The following is a 22,787-nucleotide window of genomic DNA, read 5'->3' as shown; positions in this document are numbered from 1 at the left end:
CCTCGGTGGGAAGGTAACAGCGTTCCGTGTCTAAGTCGCACTGGCCACGTGACGACGGAAGATTGTCTGTGGACAAACACTGGCTCCACGGCTTGGAAACGGGGATGAGCACCGCCCCCTAGAGTCGAACACGACTGGACAAAAATTGTCAAGGTGAACTTTTACCTTTACCTAAGGAGATCTGTGATAGAACAAATCAATGCACAAGGAGTGGCCCAGCCTCAATCTCTTGAAGTCTCCCCTCAAAGGCATGATGCAGCAAGAGATATGGATCCCATTTCTTTTTTTGAAGCCCTTGGCAATGGCCATCAGATTAACAGCTTCCAGGATTCCGACTGAGGACACAATACTGTGCAAATATATGTCAGCTGAAATGTAGAATTATTTTAGTACCAACCAAGCATTTTGTCACTTATTGAATGTTTCCAAAACTGTGCAACTAATAATACAGTGGTTTCTGTAAACATTCGGGGAGGCAGCTGGCTGATGGTGGTGATAACTAACTGTGCGTGACGCTCCTGCAAGACGTGGCCTCTTCCTCCGTTTCGTCATCCCACCCCATCTGTTGAGCACTGATAAGGTGGACAGTTTACCAGAAGAATCATACAAGAATATCAGACAAGGAGATGTGAGCAAAGAATGTGTGAAGAAAAGAGCCCTGATCCCTTCCTCTTTGCTTCTCCCAACGTCAGGTTGACAAGAACACCAACCCATAGGGAAATGCCTGACAATATTATTATGCCTCGTCAATGATTTCTGGGACGGCTGAACTAAAAGCGGTGGAAACGGGAGCCCTCTTATGGAGAGAATGAAAACAGGAGAAACCCTCAGAACTAGGTTGTATTTGAAGGAAATTTAAACCCAAAGAAGACCCAAGAAACCAGTCAAAAATGCTCCTGAAAAGGTAAGGGAAAATAAGAGAATTGCTGATTCTGCAATGGGTTAGATAGAGAGTTGATTCAACTTCTTTTTAAATACACGAAAGATGTAAAAGGAGGGGCAAGATCTGTTCTCAATCATTGCAGAGTTCAAGAAACATAATAATGAACTAAAGTTACGGGAAGCCAGATTCCATTTGAATATCGGGGGGGGGGGGGGAGAATCTTAATTGTTAGAGCAGTACAACAATGGAACCAATTACTGTACCTCAAAAGGTGCCAAGTGCTCTAATGCTGAAGACATCCAAGAGAAATTTAGACAACCACCTGGCAGATATCCTTTGATTTCTATTCCTGCACTGAGCAGGGGGTGGGACTCAATTGATCTTTACTCCTTGTTCTCTAAATTAATGTAATCTATATTTAGGTACTGTGGTGAATAAATCCCAGTTAGTTAGTTAGTTAGTTAGTTAGTTAGTTAGTTAGTTAGTTAGTTAGTTAGTTAGTTAGTTAGTTAGTTAGTTAGTTAGTTAGTTTGTACCCTGCCTTTCACCTTGAAAAGGACCCAAGGCAACTTACAAACAATGAAAGACAATATTTAGAACTGAAACGAGTATACAATGGTAGTTAACATCATTAAAAGAAGCATTTAAAACTATGAAAAATGAATAAGGCGGCATCTTACAACATTAACAGGCAATGTTAATGCAAAGATAAATAAGTATACCAAAAAAGTCATTCAGAAATGGAAAACACAACAGTACTAAAAGTGCAGCCAAAGCAAACGCACCTGTGAGGGTGGCAGGACCTCTCCTGATGATCTTAACACCCAAGGCAACTCATAATAGGAAATACAGTCTTTTGAGATAGCTTGGATCCAGGCTATTTAGGGTTTTACAGGTTAAAACCAGCACGTTAAATTGTGCCTGGTAACTGATCGGCAGCCAGTGGAGCTGCTGCAACGGGGGGTTATGGGATCCCTATAATCAGCCTCCATCAGCAATCTGGCTGCTGCATTTTGGACCTGTTGAGGTTTCCTGACACATTCCATTGGCAGCCGCACATAGACCACATTACCACTAGGGTGTGTATCAGAGTGGCCAGATCAGAACTCTCAAGAAATCGATGTAGCTGGCATGCTAGTTTTAATTGTGCAAGTGCACTCCTGGCCACTGCCAAGACCTGGGCATCCAGACATAGGGATGAATCCAGGAGGATCCTCAAACTGCGCACCTGTTTTTTCAGTGGGATTTTAATCCCATCCAGTACTGTCTGACCGACCGGCTGGAGACATGGCTATACAGGTAGGCCTTCCCTATAGCCATCACCTAGCCTATCTTTCCTTTTTCCTTTTCTTTTTTTCCCCATCTTGGATTCTGCTGTTAATTTGGGTCTTATTAGTACATTTATACTTTCATAGTTTATTTTTTATATTTTGTGTAAACAGCCCAGAGTAGACACGTTCCAGATGGGCGGTATATAAGTTTAATAAAATAAAATAAATAAAAATACTGGCTGCATCCCTGTTCCTTGATCTGCCTTAGGACTGACCAGAAGCACGTCTGTTTTGTCTAGATTAAGTTTCCATTTATTCACCCTCATCTAGTCCATAACTGATACCAGGCCTTAATCTAGAGCTGAAACAGCTTCCTTAGATTTAGGTGGGAAGGAGATGTAGAGTTAGGTGTCATCGGCATACCGGTGACACCGAACCTCAAAACTCTGGATAATCTCTCTCAAAGGTTTCATGTAGATGTTAAATAACCTGGGAGACAAAACAGAACCCTGGGGGATTCCACAGGTCAGCGGACAAAGATCTGAACAGGAGTCCCCCATCACCACCTTCTGAGTTCTCCTCCAGAAAGGAATGGGGCTACTGTAAAACAGTGCCCCCAAGTTCCATTCCAGATAGTCTTATAAAGTCCTGGGAAAGTTGCAAAATTGGTCTAGGATTACAACTTTAAGTAGCCATGTGATCCATTCATAGAAAGAACATTCTGAATTGTTTCAAGCATATGCTTAACAACCCCCGTTGAATTTACTTAGACTTGCAGCACAGTCTTGACATATGTCTATGAAAAAAATATGGAATGTTAACTCACATTCCATTCAGTGCCGATTGCTCTGCAATTAGTAATAATTCTGTGCTACCAAGTTGCTTCCAACTTATGGTGACTCTTCCCAGGATTTCCTAGGTATAGAGTACTCAGACGTGGTTTGCCATTCCCTTCTTTTGAGAGTACTCTGGAAATGTGCAGCTTGCCCAAGGCCACACAGGCTGGCTCTTCTACTGAGATGCACAGTGGAGAACTGAACTCCCAACCGGATGCTGAATTCACTTAGCTAACTAACCAGCCGTGCTTCATGGTAAGTGGATATACAATTAGAACCCAATGCATTCAAAATGAAAACACACTGATTAAATGATAACTAGAAGATTCAGGTGGAGGGTAGACAGAAAGATCCTGGCTCCAGCTTCCTCCATAAGTCCACTGCTGTGAAGAGAACATGGCTGATAGCACCAAGCTTCACCCTCAAGACAGAATCTTTTTTTTCTCAAAGAATGGTTTGAAGTTAGAATAAAGAAGTGTTGGACTCAAGGGGTACAAAATCTACCACAGTGCCTCGAACAAGAAATGGTGTTGCTAAAACAAGCCTGGGCAGTTTTACTCACATCTGAATTTATTAAACATTGATACATTTAAAAAAGTATAAAATCCAGTAACAAGGTTGGGTCAATCTTTATTGTAACACTGAACCATCATAGAGTCATAGAATAACTGAGTTAGAAGGAGCTCTCAAGGCCACTGAGTCCAACCCCCTGCTCAAGGCAGGAGTCCAAGTCAAAGTAGATTCAACAGAAGATTGCCCAATTTTCTCTTAAATGCCCCCAGCGTTGGGAATGCTCCCCACCTCCCAAGGTCATTGGTTCCATTTTTGTACTGCACTGTTAGGATTTTTTTTTCTGATATTCAGCCTAAATATGGCTTCCTGTAGCCAAACTTTAAAAACCAGACTGTATTAAAAAACATACAGGATTTTAAGTCCCACAAGACCCTACTGTCACCGCCCATCTTGAATAAAAGGTGCATTGGACTCAAAAATTCACCTGTGTTCAGTATTGTAGTGTCCAGTCATATTATCCACCTTTGTTTCTGGATTTTAAATCTCGTGTATTTTGAAGGAAAAATCATTTCCCCCTTCCTTTCTCCCTACTACATATATTACATATATTACATACTGTATATACTCAATAAAACCCTGTCTTTAAACAGTTAATGCTTTGGAGGTGAGTAGCCGAGTCTCACTCAGAGAAGTAGCTGACCAAGGAAACACACACACACACACACACACACACACACACACACACACACACACACACACACACACCCCAACCACAAGATATGAGAACCATAACAGCTTTCTTTAGATGTGCATGGTCAGGAATATAGATGAATGGAGAAGAAACCAGATAACGGGAAACAAAACTGCAAACTAAGTAACTGATATACTCATGACATGATAGCAACTAGAATAGTGACATTCAACGTGACCCATGTTCTGAGTACAAATTTGTTTTCCTCTCTACAGTATACATTTTATTAACACCATCAGTGACTTCAACACATATCAGTAATAAGTTTGGGAAAATTCTATGGCAAGAAAAAGTAAATATGGAGTCTGAATGGGAAAGATAGCCCTATCTAAACATCGCAATGCGATCGCTTTTGCGATCACCATTGCGACATCGCTATGCGGATTCGGCATTAAACGGTGCACTCGTTAAGCGAGGCACCACTGTATTATGAAATCCATATTTCTGTGTCAGGTTGTGTTTTTAATTCTCCCTCCAGGTATCCCAAAAAAGTTGGTTCCTGCCAGGGTAAACGCACCTACATTTTTGCAACACAAAGTTAACTGGTTTCATTTTTGTACTGCTCTAACAGTTAGGAAGTTTTTCAGCCTAAATCTGGCTTCCTATAGCCAGATTTTTTAAAAAGCATACTTTATAAAAAACAGACAAGATTTTAAGTCCCACAAGACTTTAATTTTGTTTCTGGATTTTAAATCTCATGTATTTTTAAGGACTAATATATTACTATTGTCTCCAGGGGTTTTATGACTACATCATTTATTTTAAAAAGTCTAATAGTCTGAGCAAAGGATAGGCCTCAAGGTGCCTCACAGAAACTTCCAGGACAGTCTTTAAAAAGAGGAAGGAGGCTGTTTCCCTGAAAGAAACAGGTATCCTGCAACCACATGTTATTTACAAATGTAAAAAATTGACTCAATATTTTTAGTGGTAATGTTTCTATTTTACCGAATTATGCAATCTCAAAGTAACATTGGTGCATCTTGTAGGCATGAGCTATCAAGAACCATTAAGCATAGACATTTTTGAAAAAAATCATAAATATTTTCAGGGAATTAAAGAAAAAGAGAAAGATGGACATTGAGGACAATATGGCACCATCAAATACCCTGTTTGTGTTACTTTTTAAAAAAATAATGTTCTATTTTTCACAGAATTTACTTTTGCTTCTGGAGACACAAATAAGAAAAGAGAGGAGATGGAAGTGCCTACCTCATCTTGTGATCCAGAAATGAGCTTCTTCCTACTTCTCACCATTTTCTTTGTAATCCTACCCATTAATAATGTGAGATCCGGTAAGAGGCCTGTGCGTAGCTTTGTAAAAATGTAGTGGTTCCTGCTGAAAATGTTTATTCTCAGCAGATGAAAGAAAAGAAGTACTATAGCTGCACATTAGTGTATCAGTGTTATTGCTCAGCGGGGCAAATGAATGTTCTACAAGGCAGTTCTGGAAATGGGGGCAGCTCAAACATAAAAATTATAGCTTTGAAACTGGACTGTATTTGGCATACAGGTAGCAGAGCATCTGCTCTTGCACTGTGCCAAAGGGTCTACATCAGGGGTGGGTAACTTCAGCAGGTCCATGGGGGGGGGGTAATGTCCTATCCTGGTGGCCACAGTAATGAAAAATGAAAAACAAAAAAATGCCACCCCAAAAGGAACTTGCCCCCTTCCAGTTTTCTAAAAATGGGGTGAAGTGGGGGTGTTAAATGCTGCGGGATGATGGGGGGCTGTGAACAGCTACTACTGGAGGGATCTGAGAGCACCTGTTCACTTTTTTTCTGTTGAGAAGCTTTTGGGGGGGCAGGGGGCAGAGTCTGATGGGCCTAAGGGCTGCAGAAAACAGCTGGGAGGTGTGCATGTGATCCCAGGGCCCTTTTTGTCCACACCTCATCTAAATTTGTGTTAGTCTCAACTACAGCAGTTTTCCACTAAATTCATGTGGATCATTTCAGAGGGCCTGACGGTGGTTTTTCTACCACTCCTAGACCGCCCATCCAAGGTCTGTACGAGCTCTAATACAAATGCAGTGGTGCCTCGCATAGTGACGATAATCGGTGCAGCAAAAATCGCTGCTAAGTGATTTCATCGCTATGCAATTTTAAAAAGCCCATAGAAACACATTAAAACCTGTTTAATGTGTTCCTATGGACTAAAAACTTACCTTTAAGCGAAAATCCTCCATACGGCGGCCATTTTAGCTGCGATGATCGGTAAGTGAAACAGGGAACTGATCATCGCAAAGCAAAAAATCCCCATTCAGACCATCGCAAAGCAATCGCAAAAAGTTAATCGCTATGCGATTTCGTCATTAAACGGGGCGCCCGTTAAGTGAGGCACCACTGTAACACAATGGATAAAATTCAAGGAGCCTGTCTTTACAACTAAGTTTTTGTTATGTTATTTAAAAAAGCAATTTCTTGAGGGAAAGAATCCAGAGGATATTGCAGTCACTCAGAGGGCCCTTTCACTTGCCCTCATCATCTAGTGTCACCATCATCTAGTTCTCCAAACCCAGTTTGCCTTGTCAAGCATATAGGCTCAAATGGAGGGGCATATATCCCACTGTTTGGTGCACTACGGAGGTCAATTGCTAGACTAAATGAAGCCATCCCTGGAGTGTCCTTACCTGCACCTTTTTGAGCTCCTGCTAGTTTTTGGTACAGATAGGTGTGCTCTGTTTACTCTATTTCCAGCACATGTGATTGCTGGCAATGACCATGTTGAGCTGTGCAGCTCTCAAAACTGTCAAAGCTCCTTTGGTTGTCTATTTCCAGTATCATGAAATAGCTTAATAAGTAAGCCACTATAGAATATTGGCAAATTGAACACTTTCCCTAGTCCTCTGCAGAGGACAGGGGAAGCAAAATTATTATTTTCTGCTAGATTATCACTGTTGCATTGAATCGCTTGGATTAAATAAAAACTATATATAATTGCCTTTGTTTGAAGTGCCAATAGGAACCATAGCTGTGAGCAGTTTCTCAATCAGCATTACACACAAAGCAGAGAAAAATATTTTGTAAAATTTAATCTAAGTAAGTGGTCCCTAACCTTTTCTGAACTGCTGACCGGTTGGTGGGGTGGGGTCTGTGTGTGTGTGGAGGGGTTGGGCACCACCCTTACGCTTGTGGGGGTGGGGCAGGGTTGCGTGCATGTGCAGATGGGGAGGCTGCACTCACAGATGGGTGGGGTGCGCTTGTGGGTGTGGAGGGCACCCATGCGTGCGGGTGGGCAGGCCGTGCATGTGGGTGGGGTACGTGGGGGGGTGTAGGATGGGCGGGAGGTCTTTCTCCATGGCCTGGTCCTGCCATGTCCACGAACCGGTAGTGGGCCATGTACCGGGGGTTGGGGACCCTTGATTTAAGTGATTCAGTGCATCAGCAACAGTATAGCAGTGGGAGAAATTATTTCATTACTCCTGTCCGTTTGCAGAGGAAGTGTTCAAATTGCTGATATCCTGAAGTGGCTCATTTAGCCATTTCATGATGCTAAAAAAAGGATCTCCTGAGGTCAGTATACCATTTTTGTGTGGGGATTGCACCAAAAGCCATATCACTCCTCCCCTCAACCTCAAGTGACCACGTCACCTCTTTGAACTATTAGCAAAATGCCCTGTTGCACAGTGGTACTTGTGAGGATTCCCTCAAACTCGCAAAGGTTTATACAGGAATGAGTTCCAAAAGTGGTTGCCTCCATATGGAGTGGTATGGACCAACATAATTCTGAAAATCTCATCTTTAATTCTAATGCCTGAGAGAGAAAATCCCACAAACGACATCTTTCCATCCCTTGCAGTAAAAGTACCATCTTAAATTATCAAATAATGTAATAATCTGATACCTTTTCGACACCAAAAACCTCACCATATCTAAGGACGAGGCTAACCCTGATGCATTCAACTCTAATGGCTTAATTTTTTCAAGGCATTTTTGTGATGATTTGTTCTGTGTCCGGCACTTTTCGCAGTCCAGTTAACAGTGAACGGACCACTCCAGCCAATCACTGCCTCCTTGAGTGGCGATATTGTACTACGCTGTCATCTGTCGCCCAGAAACAGTGCTCAAAATATGGAGATTAAATGGTTCCGCTTCCAGAACTCTTCATATGTGCACCTTTATCACAGTGGCAAAGATCATTTTGAAAAGCAGCAGCCAGAATATCACGGGAGGACAGAGCTTTTGAAAGATGGCATTGATGATGGAAACATTAGCCTACGAATTCTTAATGTCAGTGTTTTTGATGAGGGACAGTACCATTGCTCTGTGAAGAATGGAAGTTTTCATCAGGAAGTCACATTGAACATGAATGTCACTGGTAAGTGAGAAATGTTTTTTTTTCCTGGCTGAATTATATAATTCTTTCTCTAACACTTGGAGTTGTCATCTCATAAGACGCTTTACAACCATGTATTTAAGATTTTGACCCAAAATTGGAAAAAGTCAGATTATCTCCAGGAGTCCCTTCTTCACAGCATTTTTTTCCACATCCCTTCTTGATGTTTGGAAGGGATAAGAGCTCTCAACTCCACTTGGCTACAACTTTCCTAATACTGACCCAGCATGGCTAAGTGCTTGTTTTGACATATAAAGCCCTAAACAGCTTGGGCTCTGGATACTTGAAGGACCGCCTCCTTCCATATGAGCCTACCCAGCAGTTAAGATCTAGCCAGGGGGCCCTTTTGAAAGAGCCGACCCTCAAGGAGGCAAGAGGGAGGGCTTGTAGAGAAAGGGCCTTTTCGGCAGCTGCCCCCAGACTATGGAACTCCCTCCCAATTGAGATTCGTCTGGCACCGACGATGATGACATTTCGGTGCCAGGTCAAAACCTTCCTGGGTCTGATGGCAATTTTTAGAGTATATATTTTAATTGCATTTTACTTGTTTTGACTTTTTATAGTATTTTAAATGTTGTAAGCCGCCCAGAGACCGTTGGGTAGTGCGGGCGGCATATAAGTTAAATAAATAAATAAATAAATAAATAAATAAATAAATAAATAAATAAATAAATAAATAAATAAATAAATAAATAAATAAATAAATAAATAAATAAATGTTAAGAAAACTGTAGTCTGACAACACTTGGACACCCATATTTGGGAACCACTATCATAAAGCAATACCAAAACAGTATGAAACGAACAATACCTGTTAGAGAATCACTTGATGGGTATTAGAACTGGGTTTCTTTGCTTCACTGTTTCTTTCAATATTTATTCCATCAACTAAAAATGTTGGTGCTAATTGTGAATGGATCCAGTCTTTGGCATGATTATCTAGTACAGTGGTTCTTAACCTTTTGGAAAGAAACACCCCCTTGAGCCATTGAGGAAGTTATCATTGTCCCCTCCCCACGGCGATATTTTATTTATTTATTTATTTATTTAGGTATGTATGTATGTATGTATGTATGTATGTATGTATGTATGTATGTATGTATGTATGTATGTATGTATGTATGTATGTATTTATTTATTTATTTATTTATTTATTTATTTATTTATTTATTTATTTATTTATTTATTTATTTAAGACACTTAAATCCAATGACCCCTGAAAATAAAATTCAATTGCAAGAAAATGAAATACCCTAAAAAAACAGTAACATTTAATGATTTAGTTACAAGTGAATTTTAAGGTGCAAAAAGAAATATTAAAAGGGCTTAAAAACAAACCACAATGCAGGTTTGGCTTGCTCCAGTGCCCCCCTACCGCCCCCTTCTGTTCCACCGCCCCCACACCGCCCCTTTTCGTTCTACCGCCCACCTGAAAAATGAAATCGCCCCCTGGGGGGCATTATTGCCCAGTTTAAGAACCACTGATCTAGTATATGTTGTTTGGCTGGCATACTTTGTAATTTTTTGTAGTATTCTAGTTGCATTTTTTGTTTTGCCTTTGGCTGTGTGATGGTCTCATATTTCTGGATTTGGGGCTGTTGTTGGGCATGTCCAGATTGCAACACTGATGATTCACAGAGTAGGGTTGTCATGTGGGAGTGTCAGCCTTCTGCTCCTATTGGTAAGGACTACAACTGCAACACAATTTGTAAATTGTAATTTTAAAAACTTTTTCCCCCTTGCAGTATAGTGCTGTACTGATACAAGTACAGTGGTGCCTCACTTAACGAGGATAATCCGTTTCAGCGAAATCGCTGTAGAGCAAAATCCTCATTAAGCAAAATAAAAAATCCCATTGAAACGCATTGAAAACCCATTCAGTGTGTTCCAATGGGCTGAAAAACTCACCATCCAGTGAAGATCCTCCATGGGGCAGCCATTTTCGGTGCCTGTAAAGCGAGGAATCCGTCCAAAAACACAGTTGGGAGCCATTTTACACAGCAGGCAGCCATTTTGAAGCCTCCGATCAGCTGTTTTAAAAACGTCATAATGCAAAGAATCAGTTTCCGAAGCAGGGAACTGATCATCAGGAAGCAAATTTTGCCTATTAAAACATCGTTTTGCAATTGCAAAAGCGATCGCAAAACAGTCATCCTATAGTGGTTGCATCGTTTAACGAGGCAATCGTTAAGCGAGGCACCACTATACTCATTCAAATGCTTATCATCCCAAGATTAGACTACGCTGGATGACCTTTTGGCTTCTGGTGTGTCAGAGATTCTATTGCATCTCTTAATGTTGTTTAACTTCATGGCAGCTCTCATTGGACATAGAATTATTGTTTTTCAGCTGTTATTGTTCAGCACACCTTGTCCCTATTCCAAAAAGACTTTGAGCACACCCCTATCCCTTGAAATATTCATGCTTAATTTGTTTTCATCCCATATCCAGCATTGGGCTCTGCGCCTCTCATTTCCATTGAAGGTTACCAAGACAAAGGGATTCATGTGATCTGCAAGTCCAGCGGCTGGTATCCAAAGCCTGAGGTCCTGTGGAGAGATCCCAGTGGAAATCCTTTCTCTTCATGGGCTACACATATATCCCAGAAGAAGGATGGTTTGTTTGAAGTAGAGAATGATCTCATCCTAACTGGAAGTTCAAGTCAGCGCTTGACCTGTGTGGTCAGGAACACTCTACTCCAGCAGGAGAAAGAATCAACTGTTCACATAGGAGGTAATGTTAGAAAGAAAATACGAACAATTTTGAGATTTTGATGCGGATTTAGAGGAGGATTCTATGACAATCAACTTTGTCATTATTAGGAGTGAACATATAATCAAGCTTGCTATCAACACCAGAACATTCAGAGTGTAAATACAAAATCAATACAGCAGGATTTCCTTTTAAAATTTGTTTTTGCTCTTATTTTCCATCCTACTCCAATGAGTACCCAACCACCCTCTAAAGTTAAAAGAAAAAAAAAACAGAGAAAGGTTATTCAGGGAGGTTCAGGGAAGATTTGAGGCTAAATGTCCCAGGTCCCAGCACAACACTAACCATTACAGTGGTGCCTCGCTAGATGACGATAATCCATTCCACTGAAATTGCTGTTTAGGGAAATCATCGTCTAGCGAAAAGGATTTCCCCATTGGAATGCATTGAAACCTGTTTAATGCATTGTAATGGGGAAGAATAGTCGTCTAGCGACGATCTGCCATAGGAAAGCCGCTTTGCGAACCGCCAATCAGCTGTTTAAATAGCTGTCTTGCAAAGTGTAGGTCCCGAAAACACCCGTTTTGTGAGCACGGAGGGAGCTGTCAAAATCGTTGTCTAGAGAAAATTGGTTTGCGAAGCAGGGACCAAACATTGTTCAGTGAAATTCCCCCATAGGAATCACTGTTTTGCGAATCGCTGTAGCGATCGCAAAAAGTCAATGTCCAGCGAAAAACTGTCATGCGGGATAACTGTCTAGAGAGGCACCACTGTACATCACACTTTTTCCCTGATTTATCAATTTAATTTAGTTTAATTTAATTTAATTCATACTATCACACTGGTCACCTAGAAGCACTTGGGGCAGTATGTGATAGAAACACTTGAATGTTTCATAAAAGTGGGATCACAGAAATATTAAACAATTCCCTTTCAAGTAGGTTACTAGGGAAGAAAATGAAAAATCCCATGTTAAAAAATGAGGGGTAAGAACATGGCTCTTTGTCTTCTTCTGCCTTTGCAACCATGGGGCAAAGATATGGGGAATATGTAAGAACACTGATATACTGTATTACCAAATGCCATGAAATTATAATGTGTTTTTTTCCCACCAGCGATGTGATGAAATGAGACAATGGCTGGAATCTTACTGGTGTTTGTAACCTGCCATATCTGCCATAGCTAAATGTACGTAACTGATGAGGCGCCACGGTGTGTCTCAGCTGCATGACTAGGCATAGGAATAGCCACATGACTCAGATGTACCCTGAAACTTTGTCAAGTTACACAAACTTTTAACGAACACAATGTAATAGGATTCTGGCCAATTTGTCCACAAACCTATCAATCTGATTTTTCAGTGTACTTCTTTTCAAAAAACAATAACTTGACCATCAGATTCCAGGACGTTTCAAACTCCTTATAACTCTGCTGGTTTCTAGTTCACAAAATGTAAGTTTTTGCAATCTCCACTGGTGATGAAATCAAACTGACAACAATTATGCTGATAACATTTGGGAGTAAGCATAGTAGTACTATCTTGGGAACTGGATGGATAGTGTCCCAAATAATTCATTAATCTAAATAAACCCCAAACAATTGATTAATCAATATCTCTAAGATCAACTTCCCGTGCCACTCGCAGTTCCCAGGCATAGGTGCTGCAGGTGGACATCCCGAGGGGGAATCCAGGAAACCTTAAGTACAAGCTGAGCTTTGTCTGTAGTAGCCACCTCTTTATGCAATACTGGAGGTGTGGCAGGCCCTTTCTCTCCTAATATTTAGGAAACATATAAAAACTCAGCTTTTCAGGAAAGAATTTCATACTTGACTATACTGTCATCTTTTTTTAGCTCATTATATTCTGTAGTCCATATCTTGGTCATTGCCACCATCTTGAGTTTTTAGATTTGTCCTTTCGTATTGTACCTTTTAATTTTGATATTTGTGGATTGGACGGGAATGAGTTGTTTTCTTTATGTTTATTTTTATTGCTAGAAACTACCAGAGTAGTGGCAAGGGCACTAGATGGCACATATAAAAACAGAATGAATGAATGAATGAATGAATGAATGAATGAATGAATGAATGAATGAATGAATGAATGAATGAATGAAATGTGAAAAGCAAAACAGCAGTAGGGATTGATGGTAAATCATGAGCCCTTTTGTGGTCTACCTGCTATTCTGCATCATGGCTCACCATTGGCCAGACAGTTTAATTCTTCTGAGAATTCAAATTCAACTTCCCTCGCCTAAGCCTAAAGAATTGCATCCTTAAGCAAGCACACATAGATGTGCCCCATCACTTACAAGGTGAGTAATTCAAATTGTAATGCTGGAAAAGTTAGGGGCTATTCATGTTTCAACACCCCAGTGTAGGTCAGGGAAGTTAACTACTCCTGCAGTATGATCAGAAGGGGAGTCAAGTATGGTGACTCGTCATTGCCTAAACTTTGCGGTTTGTTTTCCTGTTCTTTAATGTCAAATCTACGGTCAATAATAATAGTGAAATTAACTGGTTTTTTTTTTTAATTTCAGATATCTTCTTTTCAAAGATTTCTCCCTGGGCTGTGAGTCTGTATATGTCCCTACTGGCTTTGCTTGGTTTCATGATGGTTACTCTTTATCTGTTTAAAGCAAGAAGTGAGTATATGTGTGGCAGTCTTAAAGAACCAAAAAAGGCAGGCAGGCAGAGAGGAAGAAATGAAATGAAATTGGAATCTTAACATCCATGACGTGTCATGGCATAAGCTTTCATGTAGATGTTTGTATTTTTGGTGGGGGACTTCTAGTGGGTGGGAAGTGTTTGGGGAATGTTATGTGTGTGCATGTGTCTGGTCTCTGGGTGTCTGTGAATTTCGTTGTATGGGTATACTGTGTATATACTTACAATGACAATAAATTATATTATATTATATTATTATATTATATTATATTCATCTACATTGTTTACTGTGTGAAATGCACAGATGTGTTTAGCTAAAATAGATAGATAGATAAGTTGGTTGGCTGGCTGGCTGGCTGGCTGGTTGGCTGGTTGGCTGCTTGCTTGCTTGCTTGCTTGCTTGCTTGCTTGCTTGCTTGCTTGCTTGCTTGCTTGCTTGCTTGCTTGCTTGCTTGCTTGCTTGCTTGCTTGCTTGGCTGGCTGGCTGGCTGGCTGGCTGGCTGGCTGATACATGCTAGAGGGAAGAGATTTTAAACAGTGAAATGAATTGCAAGGAGTCTGCATTTTGCACTGTTTACAACCTCAGCCATCCACCTCTACATGTGTATATAGAGATGAACACTGATAAATTGGGCAGTGCTCAAAAAGGCTGAATATCAGAAGTCTTTGTGGAGTTAGGTTTCTAGCTGTGGAGACAGAGGTTGGGAGTTCTCACAATGCCGAGGTTGGGATTTCAATTCCTCACAGTGCATCCCAGCAGAAAAGCCAGCCTGTGTCGCCTTGGGCAAGCTTCACAGTCCCAAGATGCCCCCACATGAATGCAATGGTAAAACCACTTTTGAATACTCTCTACCTAGAAAACTCTGAAAAAAAGTCGCCATAAGTCTGGATTGATTTGATTGCACACAATTATTACTATGGAGTCAGAATTCGGTTTCTGCTGTTAAGACCTAACATAAGTATCACTTTAAAAATGGTGTGGTTTTGTCACTAGGAGGCACTGAACGTATTGCACTGCTGGGGCTTTAAGGTTTTTAAACATTAAGAGCTTAATGTGTTAACTATGGATTGGGTGGAGCAAGGCATGCACCTCTCCTGCTGGCAGCAATGTCTTTCTGGTGAGTTACATTGGAACACAACCCAGCACCAAGTTAGGCAACTGCAAGGTTAATCCTAAAAAATTTCCAACATTTTTTGATCCAGCACCACTTCAGCTAACATAATGTCAGTTCAACTGGGCCTTGAATAGTGACGATTAAACACTGTCTTATACTATTAAAGAAAGATGAATTAGATTCAAATGAAGGAAGAGTGTGGAATTTGGTGGAAGACATATTAAGAATTTGAGATATGCAGCTGACACTATATGAACAATTGGCAAAAAAGCAACAGTCCGAAACAACTTTAGATTAGGCATCCTTCAGTCTCAAGAGACTATGGTAACGTGCTCTGAACAGCACCTAGTGTGGCTGAGAAGGCCAATTTGAGAGTGCCATTCCTTCCACACTGAGGACAAATAAATCTGTCCCCTGTCCAGCTCCCTGATCTGTCCCCTGTCCAGCTCCCTGATTTGGCTGCTTTTAGGACTGCCTCTTGCCTCGGCCTGCTGGACAAGGGTCTCTTCAAATTGGGAGAGGCCATGCTGCACCGCCTGCCTCCAGGCTGAACGCTTACATGTCAAGGTTTCCCATCTGTTGAGGTCCATTTCTAAGACCTTCAGATCCCACTTGCAGATATCCTTGTATCACAGCTGTGGTCTCCCTCTGGGGCAATTTCCCTGCACTAATTCTCCATACAGGAGATCTTTTAGAATCCGACCATCAACCATTCTCATGACATGCCCAAGCCAGCATAGACGTTGCTGTTTCAGTAATGTGAACATGCTAAAAAATTCCAGCTTGTTCTAGGACTACTCTATTTGGAACTTTGTCCTGCCAGGTGATACCAAAAATGTGTCGGAGACAACGCATATGGAACGTGTTCAGCTTCCTTTCCTGCCGTGCACAAAGGGTCCAGGACTCACTGCAGTACAGGAGTGTGCGCAGGACACAGGCTCTATAGACCTAGATCTTGATATATGCCATCAGCTTCTTATTAAGCCGTACTCTCTTTGTGAGTCTAGAGAACATGGTAGCTGCTTTGCCAATGCAATTATCCAGCTCAACATCTAGGGAGAGAGTGTCAGAGATTGTTGAACCAAGGTACCCAAAGTCATGAACAATCTCCAATTCTTGCACGGGGATGGTAATAGAGGGAGGAGAGTCCACACCCTGGCCCATGACTTGTGTTTTCTTCAGGCTGATTGTTAATCCAAAGCCTTGGCAGGCCTTGCTAAAACAATTCCTGAGTTGTTGGAGGTCTTCAGCAGAGTGGGCAACAATGGCTGCATCGTCTGCAAAGAGGAAGTCCCGCATGCATTTCAGCTGCACTTTGGTCTTCGCTCTCAATCTAGAGAGATTAAAGAGCTTTCCATCTGATCTAGTCCGGAGATAGACACCCTTGGTTGCAGTTCCAAAGGCATGCTTCAGCGTGACAGCAAAAAAGATCCCAAACAGAGTCAGTGCGAGGACACAGCCCTGTTTCACTCCGCTTCAGATGTCAAAGGGATCTGATGTTGAGCCATCAAAAACTACAGTGCCCTTCATTTCCTCATGAAAGGACCTGATGATGTTAAGGAGCAGAGGTGGACATCCAATCCTGGGAAGTATTTTGAAAAGGCCATCCCTGCTAACTAAGGCCTTTCTGAGATCTATGAAGGCCACAAGGAGTGGCTGTTGTTGTTCCCTGCATTTCTCCTGCAGCTGTCTGAGGGGGAATACCATGTCAGTGGTGGATCTATTGGCTCGAAATCCACACTGTGATTCTGGATAGACTCTGTCTACAAGCACCTGGAGCCTCTTCAGCACAACATGGGCAAGCAGCTTCCCTACAACGCTGAGAAGAGAGATGCCATGGTAGTTATTGCAGTTACAGTATATGCATTGATATCAAATTATGGTGCTGGTTCTAATGATGATGCTGGTGATGCTGTGCTGTACTCATACTGGTTGCAGACTTGCTCTTACTCACCTTTATAAGTTACCTGTAAAACGTGTTGAAAATCCATGGTCATTACACACAAAGAATTGATGGCAATATTGTATAATTACCATGACAATCACTATTTCCCCCCTTTCTGTTCTAGGAATGCTTGTCACTGAACTGAGTAAGTAATTCTGTCTCTTTTCAAAATAGAAAAACATTTAGACCACAATCCAATTCAGAGCCAGAGAGTGCAAACCTATTAATGTCAATAGGATTGGCCCTTCAGCACAATTCTTTATTTACCCAGAAGTACATCTCACTGATCTGAGACTTAGCCTCTTGTCTTTGTGCATTGGATTATTTCACAGCTCTGTTTAATTGTGCTTCTTCCCTTGCAAAAGGAATCCTGTGGGCCTAATTTCAGGTTTGTTTGTTTTTAATAATTGTAACATAGTATTTTAAGAGTAGCAAAATTGCTGGAAAGGAAAATGTTGAAATTGAGGCTGTCCTACTTTGGACACATCATGAGAAGCAGGATTCTCTGGAAAAGACAGCAACGCTGGAAAAAGATGAAGTCAGCAGAAAAAGAGGAAGACCAAATATGAGATAGATTGACTCCTTAAAAGAACCACTAGCTTCACTTTTCAAGACCTAGGCAGAGCTGTCGTGGACAGGAGATCACTCTTTCATAGGGTCGCCGTAAGTCGGAGGCAGCTCGGCAGCTCATACATAACAAGCATAAGCAAAATCCAGGATGGCTGAATGAATTGAATTTCACCTTGTATATACAGAAGGTTGTGCTTTTTTTTTTACCAGTGGCCCACCTAGCCTCAGTTTTGTTTACTCTGACTGGCAGTGATCCCTAGGGGTTTTAGAGAGGAGTGTTGCCCAGGCCGACTGAGGCTGGTGTGTGATCAATCACTGAGCTACAGTCCCACTCTATAAATAGGTTCAAATAAATGAGTGAATGTGCAGTTTAAATGATATTGAAAGCCCTTCATACTATTTTTTTAAGGTTATGGGAAAAAGAAATATTTTGCACAGAAAAATTGCCAATTTTTGACCAAAAACTGAACCATTTCCAGATGGTGGAGGAAAAAAAAATAATACATTGTGGCAAAGTATTGTTTCCAAATTCTGGAAATTTGGAAAAGTTTAAATTACAGAAGAGTGCTTTCTCCAGGCATACTTTTTAATTATTATTATTCATCTTAGGGACTGTAAATTCTTCAAACTTAAACTTCAAAATAAAAGAGGCCCTTGAAACCACTTCATTAGGATACCCATTAGCATCAATATAGAGCAAGAACGTGTGTCCGTTTTCGACAGAAACGTTTAATTAAAGCTATATTACTTTCCCCCTCAGTGTACCCTCAGATAAAACACTCACAAAGCAGAGTAAACAAACTAAGATTGTTTGTCTCCATTATCATAAAATCGGTCCAACTCTTATAGGAGGTGGTGTTCTAATGAGGTAGAAAAACATCTTGTGGTGACTTTGCTTCATAACAAGAAATACTGCAACCAACTTGAAGTGGAATGTATTATATGTGTCTTTTGTATTTGAATATGAATGATATGATTTTTTTTAAATTATATGGTTGCTTCTAGATTGGAGGAAGATGCTGGTGCCAATAGAAAAAGGTATATCTATCTACCTACCTACCTACCTACCTACCTACCTACCTACCTACCTACCTACCTACCTATCTATCTATCTATCTATCTATCTATCTATCTATCTATCTATCTATCTATCTATCTATCTATCTATCTATCTATCTATCTATCTATCTATCTATCTATCTATCTATCTATCTATCTATCTATCTATCTATCTGTCTGTCTGTCTGTCTGTCTGTCTGTCTGTCATTTTTCACCATAGGCTTATATTTCACAATTACACGGCCAGGTGAATGAAATTTCCACCTTAACTTCTCATGTGTTCAGATTACTGTGAACCACAGGGCTATCATGGTCTATTTACAAGCTCAGAACCTCAGTGAGTTTGAGCCTTAGAGGTCAGAGTTACTATGCATGGGAACTTAGATTGGGGCGGACAGAGTAGCCAATGGTAAGGAATTATGTGAGAACAACCACACTGAGAAAGCCAATTATCTCCATTTGTGCTTTAGAAGGTCAATGTGTATCCCTCCATTTTCTTCCAAATGTGGTAAACAAGTCCTACTGCATTCATTTGGGTTGCAGTAGGACCTCTTTACTTGTCAGAGCATCTTTCCCTCAAACTGGCTTCCCGTCCCACCCGTATTTCCCAAGCGATGATGCTACGGGTGGCCACTCCAAGGGAGCACCCAAAATCCATGACTAGGAACTAGGCCTTTTCAGTTGTGCTTGCCATCCTATGGAACCCTCTGCCTATGGAAGTACATCAGGCCCCAACCCACCTTCACTTCAAGAAAAAAGCAGACACCTGGCTCTTTATTCAGCCTTTTCATACTCCTGCCCCTGTTTAATTTAATTAAGTTTTTTTGTTTAGTCCTTCTTATTTTTGATGACCCATTATTTTATTGTCGATTATTGGTCTGTTGACATTGCGTATCCTATTATAGAATTAATTTTAGTTGGGATGTATGTATGTATGTATGTATGTATGTATGTATGTATGTATGTATGTATGTATGTATGTATGCATGCATGCATGCATGCATGCATTTATTTATTTATTTATTTATTTATTTATTTATTTATTTATTTATTTATTTATTTATTTATTTATTTATTTATTTATTTATTTATACCCCACCCGTCTGGTCTACAACAGTGGTTCTTAACCTTGGGTTACTCAGGTGTTTTTGAACTGCAACTCCCAGAAACCCCAGCCAGCAGAGCTGATGGTGAAGGCTTCTGGGAGTTGCAGTCCAAAAACATCTGAGTAACAAAGGTTAAGAACCAGATGTAGAGTGGTCTACAAGACTACTCTAGGTGGCTTCCAACATCACACAAAGCAGTAAAATAATACAAAATATTACATAAATCATAAAGTATGTCTGCTCTTTTGTTTGATGTCTCAATTGTTGCTTATTATTGAATCTTAGTTTATGTTGTGGATGCTTTTGTTGCAACGACCTAGGCAGTATAAAAAGTGAATTAAATAAATAAATGCATTCGTGAAGGCGAATTTAAATAAATAAATAAATTTTAAATAGATACAATTGGGGTAGGGAGGACGCTCCTTCAGAATGGATCCCTAGACATCGGCCTCAAAGTCCTTCTCTCTGGTTCTGTGGTTCAGTCCAAAAGAGGAAGGAAGGAGAGAACATTGTTCCACAAGCTGTAGTGGGGGGACCACAGTGTCATCCTCATTCCCTTTCTGAAAAGTAGGATTGATGGAAGAGGCTTGTGTTCTTCACTTCTCCTTTGGTAGAGGGGGAAATTCTCTGTTTTCTTCTTCTTACCAAGAACATGCAGTACTCTGCACTCAATCCTTCCCTCTTCCCCTTTCCTTATTGCCTCTTCCTCTTTCCTCTCAACAGCCAATGTCACTCTGGATCCAGACACAGCCAACCACGACTTGATCATCTCTTCAGACTGTAGGAATGTCATCCAAGGCTTCATGTGGCACAGCCAGCCTGACAACATGGAAAGATTTGACGTAGAGCGCTGCGTGTTGGGAAGGGAAGGCTTTGCCTCCGGGAGGCATTACTGGGAAGTGGAGGTGGGAGAGGAGGGCTACTGGGCTGTCGGGGTGGCAAGATCTTCTGTGAGGAGAAAGGGAAGACTCAGCTTGGACCCCGAAGAAGGTATCTGGGCTGTGGAGAAATGTCGGATCCAAATCGTCCAATACCAAGCTCTTACTGTCCCTCAGACTCCATTGATCTTACGGAAAAGACCCAGAAAAATTGGGATTTACCTGGATTATGAAATGGATCAAGTGGCCTTTTATGATGTCAACCACAAAACACACATCTTTACATTCCCCTCAGCTACTTTCAATGGGGAGAAGATTTTCCCTTTCCTGCATGTGGGAATTGGATGCTGGCTTACCCTCTGCCCCTAATGCCTTCCTTTGCATGAGGACTCATGTGTAAACAAGATGGGGGCAGGGCCGGCCATTCTACATATTCCACAGCCAGCCCTTCGATTGGGCAATAGTTAAAATAATTTGGCTTGGCTTGACAAACAATAATTCTCTCAGCCCTTCACCCTTTATAATGGACGTAATGCTGACCAGTTCCTAGACATTTTTGTGATAATAGTGTATTCATATATATTAAGATTGTATTTCCAGGAGGTGGTATCTGACCCTTGAGTTCTTTTTAAGGAGAAAGGTGAGATAAAAATATTTTAGATAAATAAATACATTTCACAGACTATAAATGTGGAAAGATAACCCTTCATAACAGGACTGCAGTTTTTTTAAATGGTTTATGTAATCAAAGAATTTAATTCATTGTTACAGGGTTGCTTTCAGATTTCTATGAGCAGGGCTACAGCTATGGGGAGGTCTAATGGTTTAGAATAGTATTTGTCCCAATTACAGTGGTGCCCCACATAGCGATGATAATCTGGTCCAGGAAAACCGTTGCTATCCGGAATCGTCGCTATATGGAACGAAAACCCCCATAGGAACGCATTAAACCCTGTTTAATGCGTTCCTATGGGGAAAAATTCACCGCTATGCGGAAGTCCTCCATCCGGCCGCCATTTTCACTGCCCGGTAAGCGAGGAAAGGGCGTGAAAACGCTGCGGGTGGCCATTTTTTCCGGCGGCCATTTTGGAACCGCCGATCAGCTATTTTCAAAACATCACAATATGAAAATCGGTAAGCGAAACGCTTACCGATCATTGCAATGCGATTTTTACGCATTAAAACCATCGCAATGCGATCGCTTTTGCGATCACAAAATCCACATCGCTATGCGGATTCGTCGTTAAACGGGGCGCTCGCTATGCAGGGCACCACTGTAGTCTTCCTCAACTGCAGTATATCTCCCATTATCCCTGGCATTGATCACAGTGGTTGAGGACGATGGGATTGTAGTTAGCTATGTGCCATCAAGTCAGAACCCAACTCCTAGCAACCCTAATAGAGTTTTCAAGTTTGCCTTCCTAAGGGAATATTTACTCTATGCCTCCATCTGTGTTCAGCCTGTATATTTGTGAATAAATGTACATGTTACAAAACACCGATCAGCTTCCAGTGACCTCCTTCAAAAGGGACTCCCACCCACCAATACTTGGTAAAGTCAACTTTTTGGATTTTATTCCGTATAAGTCATTACCTTTTTATCTGCCAGGGAGCATTGGATACACATGCGCATATGTATGTGGGAGGAGGGATATAACCACCCCTTAATTAAAAAGGTGTTTCTTGTTGTTTTAGGATGTTACACTATGTTTACTGAAAGCCTTTGAAAAGCCTGGGTATCACAAGCACAAGATGCATGAACTGTGTTACAATAATCCAGATGGGAAAGTAATTAATGGTGTGATCAGATATTTATTTAGCTCACTTTTTGGAGTGCCTATGACACGGTCTTGTTCAGTCCATTGGATGGCAACCAGATGACATTCAGGAAATTGCTACCCAGACCAACCCAGTTCCGAGCCCAGTTCAGACCTTTTTTTGGTCCAGCAGATGGGTTCTTCTTTTGTAGAGCTGGACTGGAGCATTTGGGACCGGATTGTTATGTGAATAGAAGTGTAAAGAGCCACTTTAGAGATAATATCCAATGAAGCAGTCCTTTCTGGAGTGATCGGACGTGGTTTTCAGATCTCCATCTGATCGCACCCTATGGTTGCCGCAGACACACTAATCTTAACTGTGCCATAGCATT

The 22,787-nt window shown here is 41.1% G+C and overlaps 1 protein-coding gene across 3 annotated transcripts; it reads left to right on the top strand.

The window, feature by feature from the left end:
• Positions 1 to 266: 266 nt before the first annotated feature.
• On the top strand, positions 267 to 22,138 carry LOC110091633 (butyrophilin subfamily 2 member A2). 3 transcript variants are annotated; one of them, XM_072989130.2, is made up of 9 exons: positions 267 to 904; positions 3,064 to 3,245; positions 5,406 to 5,546; positions 8,221 to 8,568; positions 11,038 to 11,319; positions 13,839 to 13,943; positions 17,150 to 17,170; positions 18,601 to 18,633; positions 20,484 to 22,138. In XM_072989130.2, exons 3-9 carry the CDS (start codon positions 5,450 to 5,452, stop codon positions 21,005 to 21,007), a joined length of 1,410 nt encoding a protein of 469 aa, XP_072845231.2. In that variant the 5' UTR covers positions 267 to 904; positions 3,064 to 3,245; positions 5,406 to 5,449; the 3' UTR covers positions 21,008 to 22,138. The 3 variants fall into 3 exon arrangements, with proteins under 3 accessions (XP_072845231.2, XP_072845230.2, XP_078244836.1); XM_072989129.2 differs by lacking the exon at positions 3,064 to 3,245; XM_078388710.1 differs by lacking the exons at positions 3,064 to 3,245; positions 17,150 to 17,170.
• The last annotated feature ends 649 nt before the right edge of the window (positions 22,139 to 22,787 follow it).

Source organism: Pogona vitticeps, chromosome 2 (assembly GCF_051106095.1).
Source record: "Pogona vitticeps strain Pit_001003342236 chromosome 2, PviZW2.1, whole genome shotgun sequence".
Lineage (NCBI taxonomy): Eukaryota > Metazoa > Chordata > Lepidosauria > Squamata > Agamidae > Pogona > Pogona vitticeps.
The sequence above is the reverse complement of the archived record's forward strand: the minus strand, read 5'-3'. Positions and strand labels throughout refer to the sequence as shown.

Excerpts from the sequence above, each read along its gene's own strand:
- LOC110091633 (XM_072989129.2), top strand. The coding sequence starts at position 5,450 with ATGGAAGTGCCTACCTCATCTTGTGATCCAGAAATGAGCTTCTTCCTA. Across the intron at positions 13,944-17,149 it reads TTATCTGTTTAAAGCAAGAA|GAATGCTTGTCACTGAACTG; the intron begins GTGAGTATATGT and ends TTTCTGTTCTAG. Across the intron at positions 17,171-18,600 it reads AATGCTTGTCACTGAACTGA|ATTGGAGGAAGATGCTGGTG; the intron begins GTAAGTAATTCT and ends GGTTGCTTCTAG.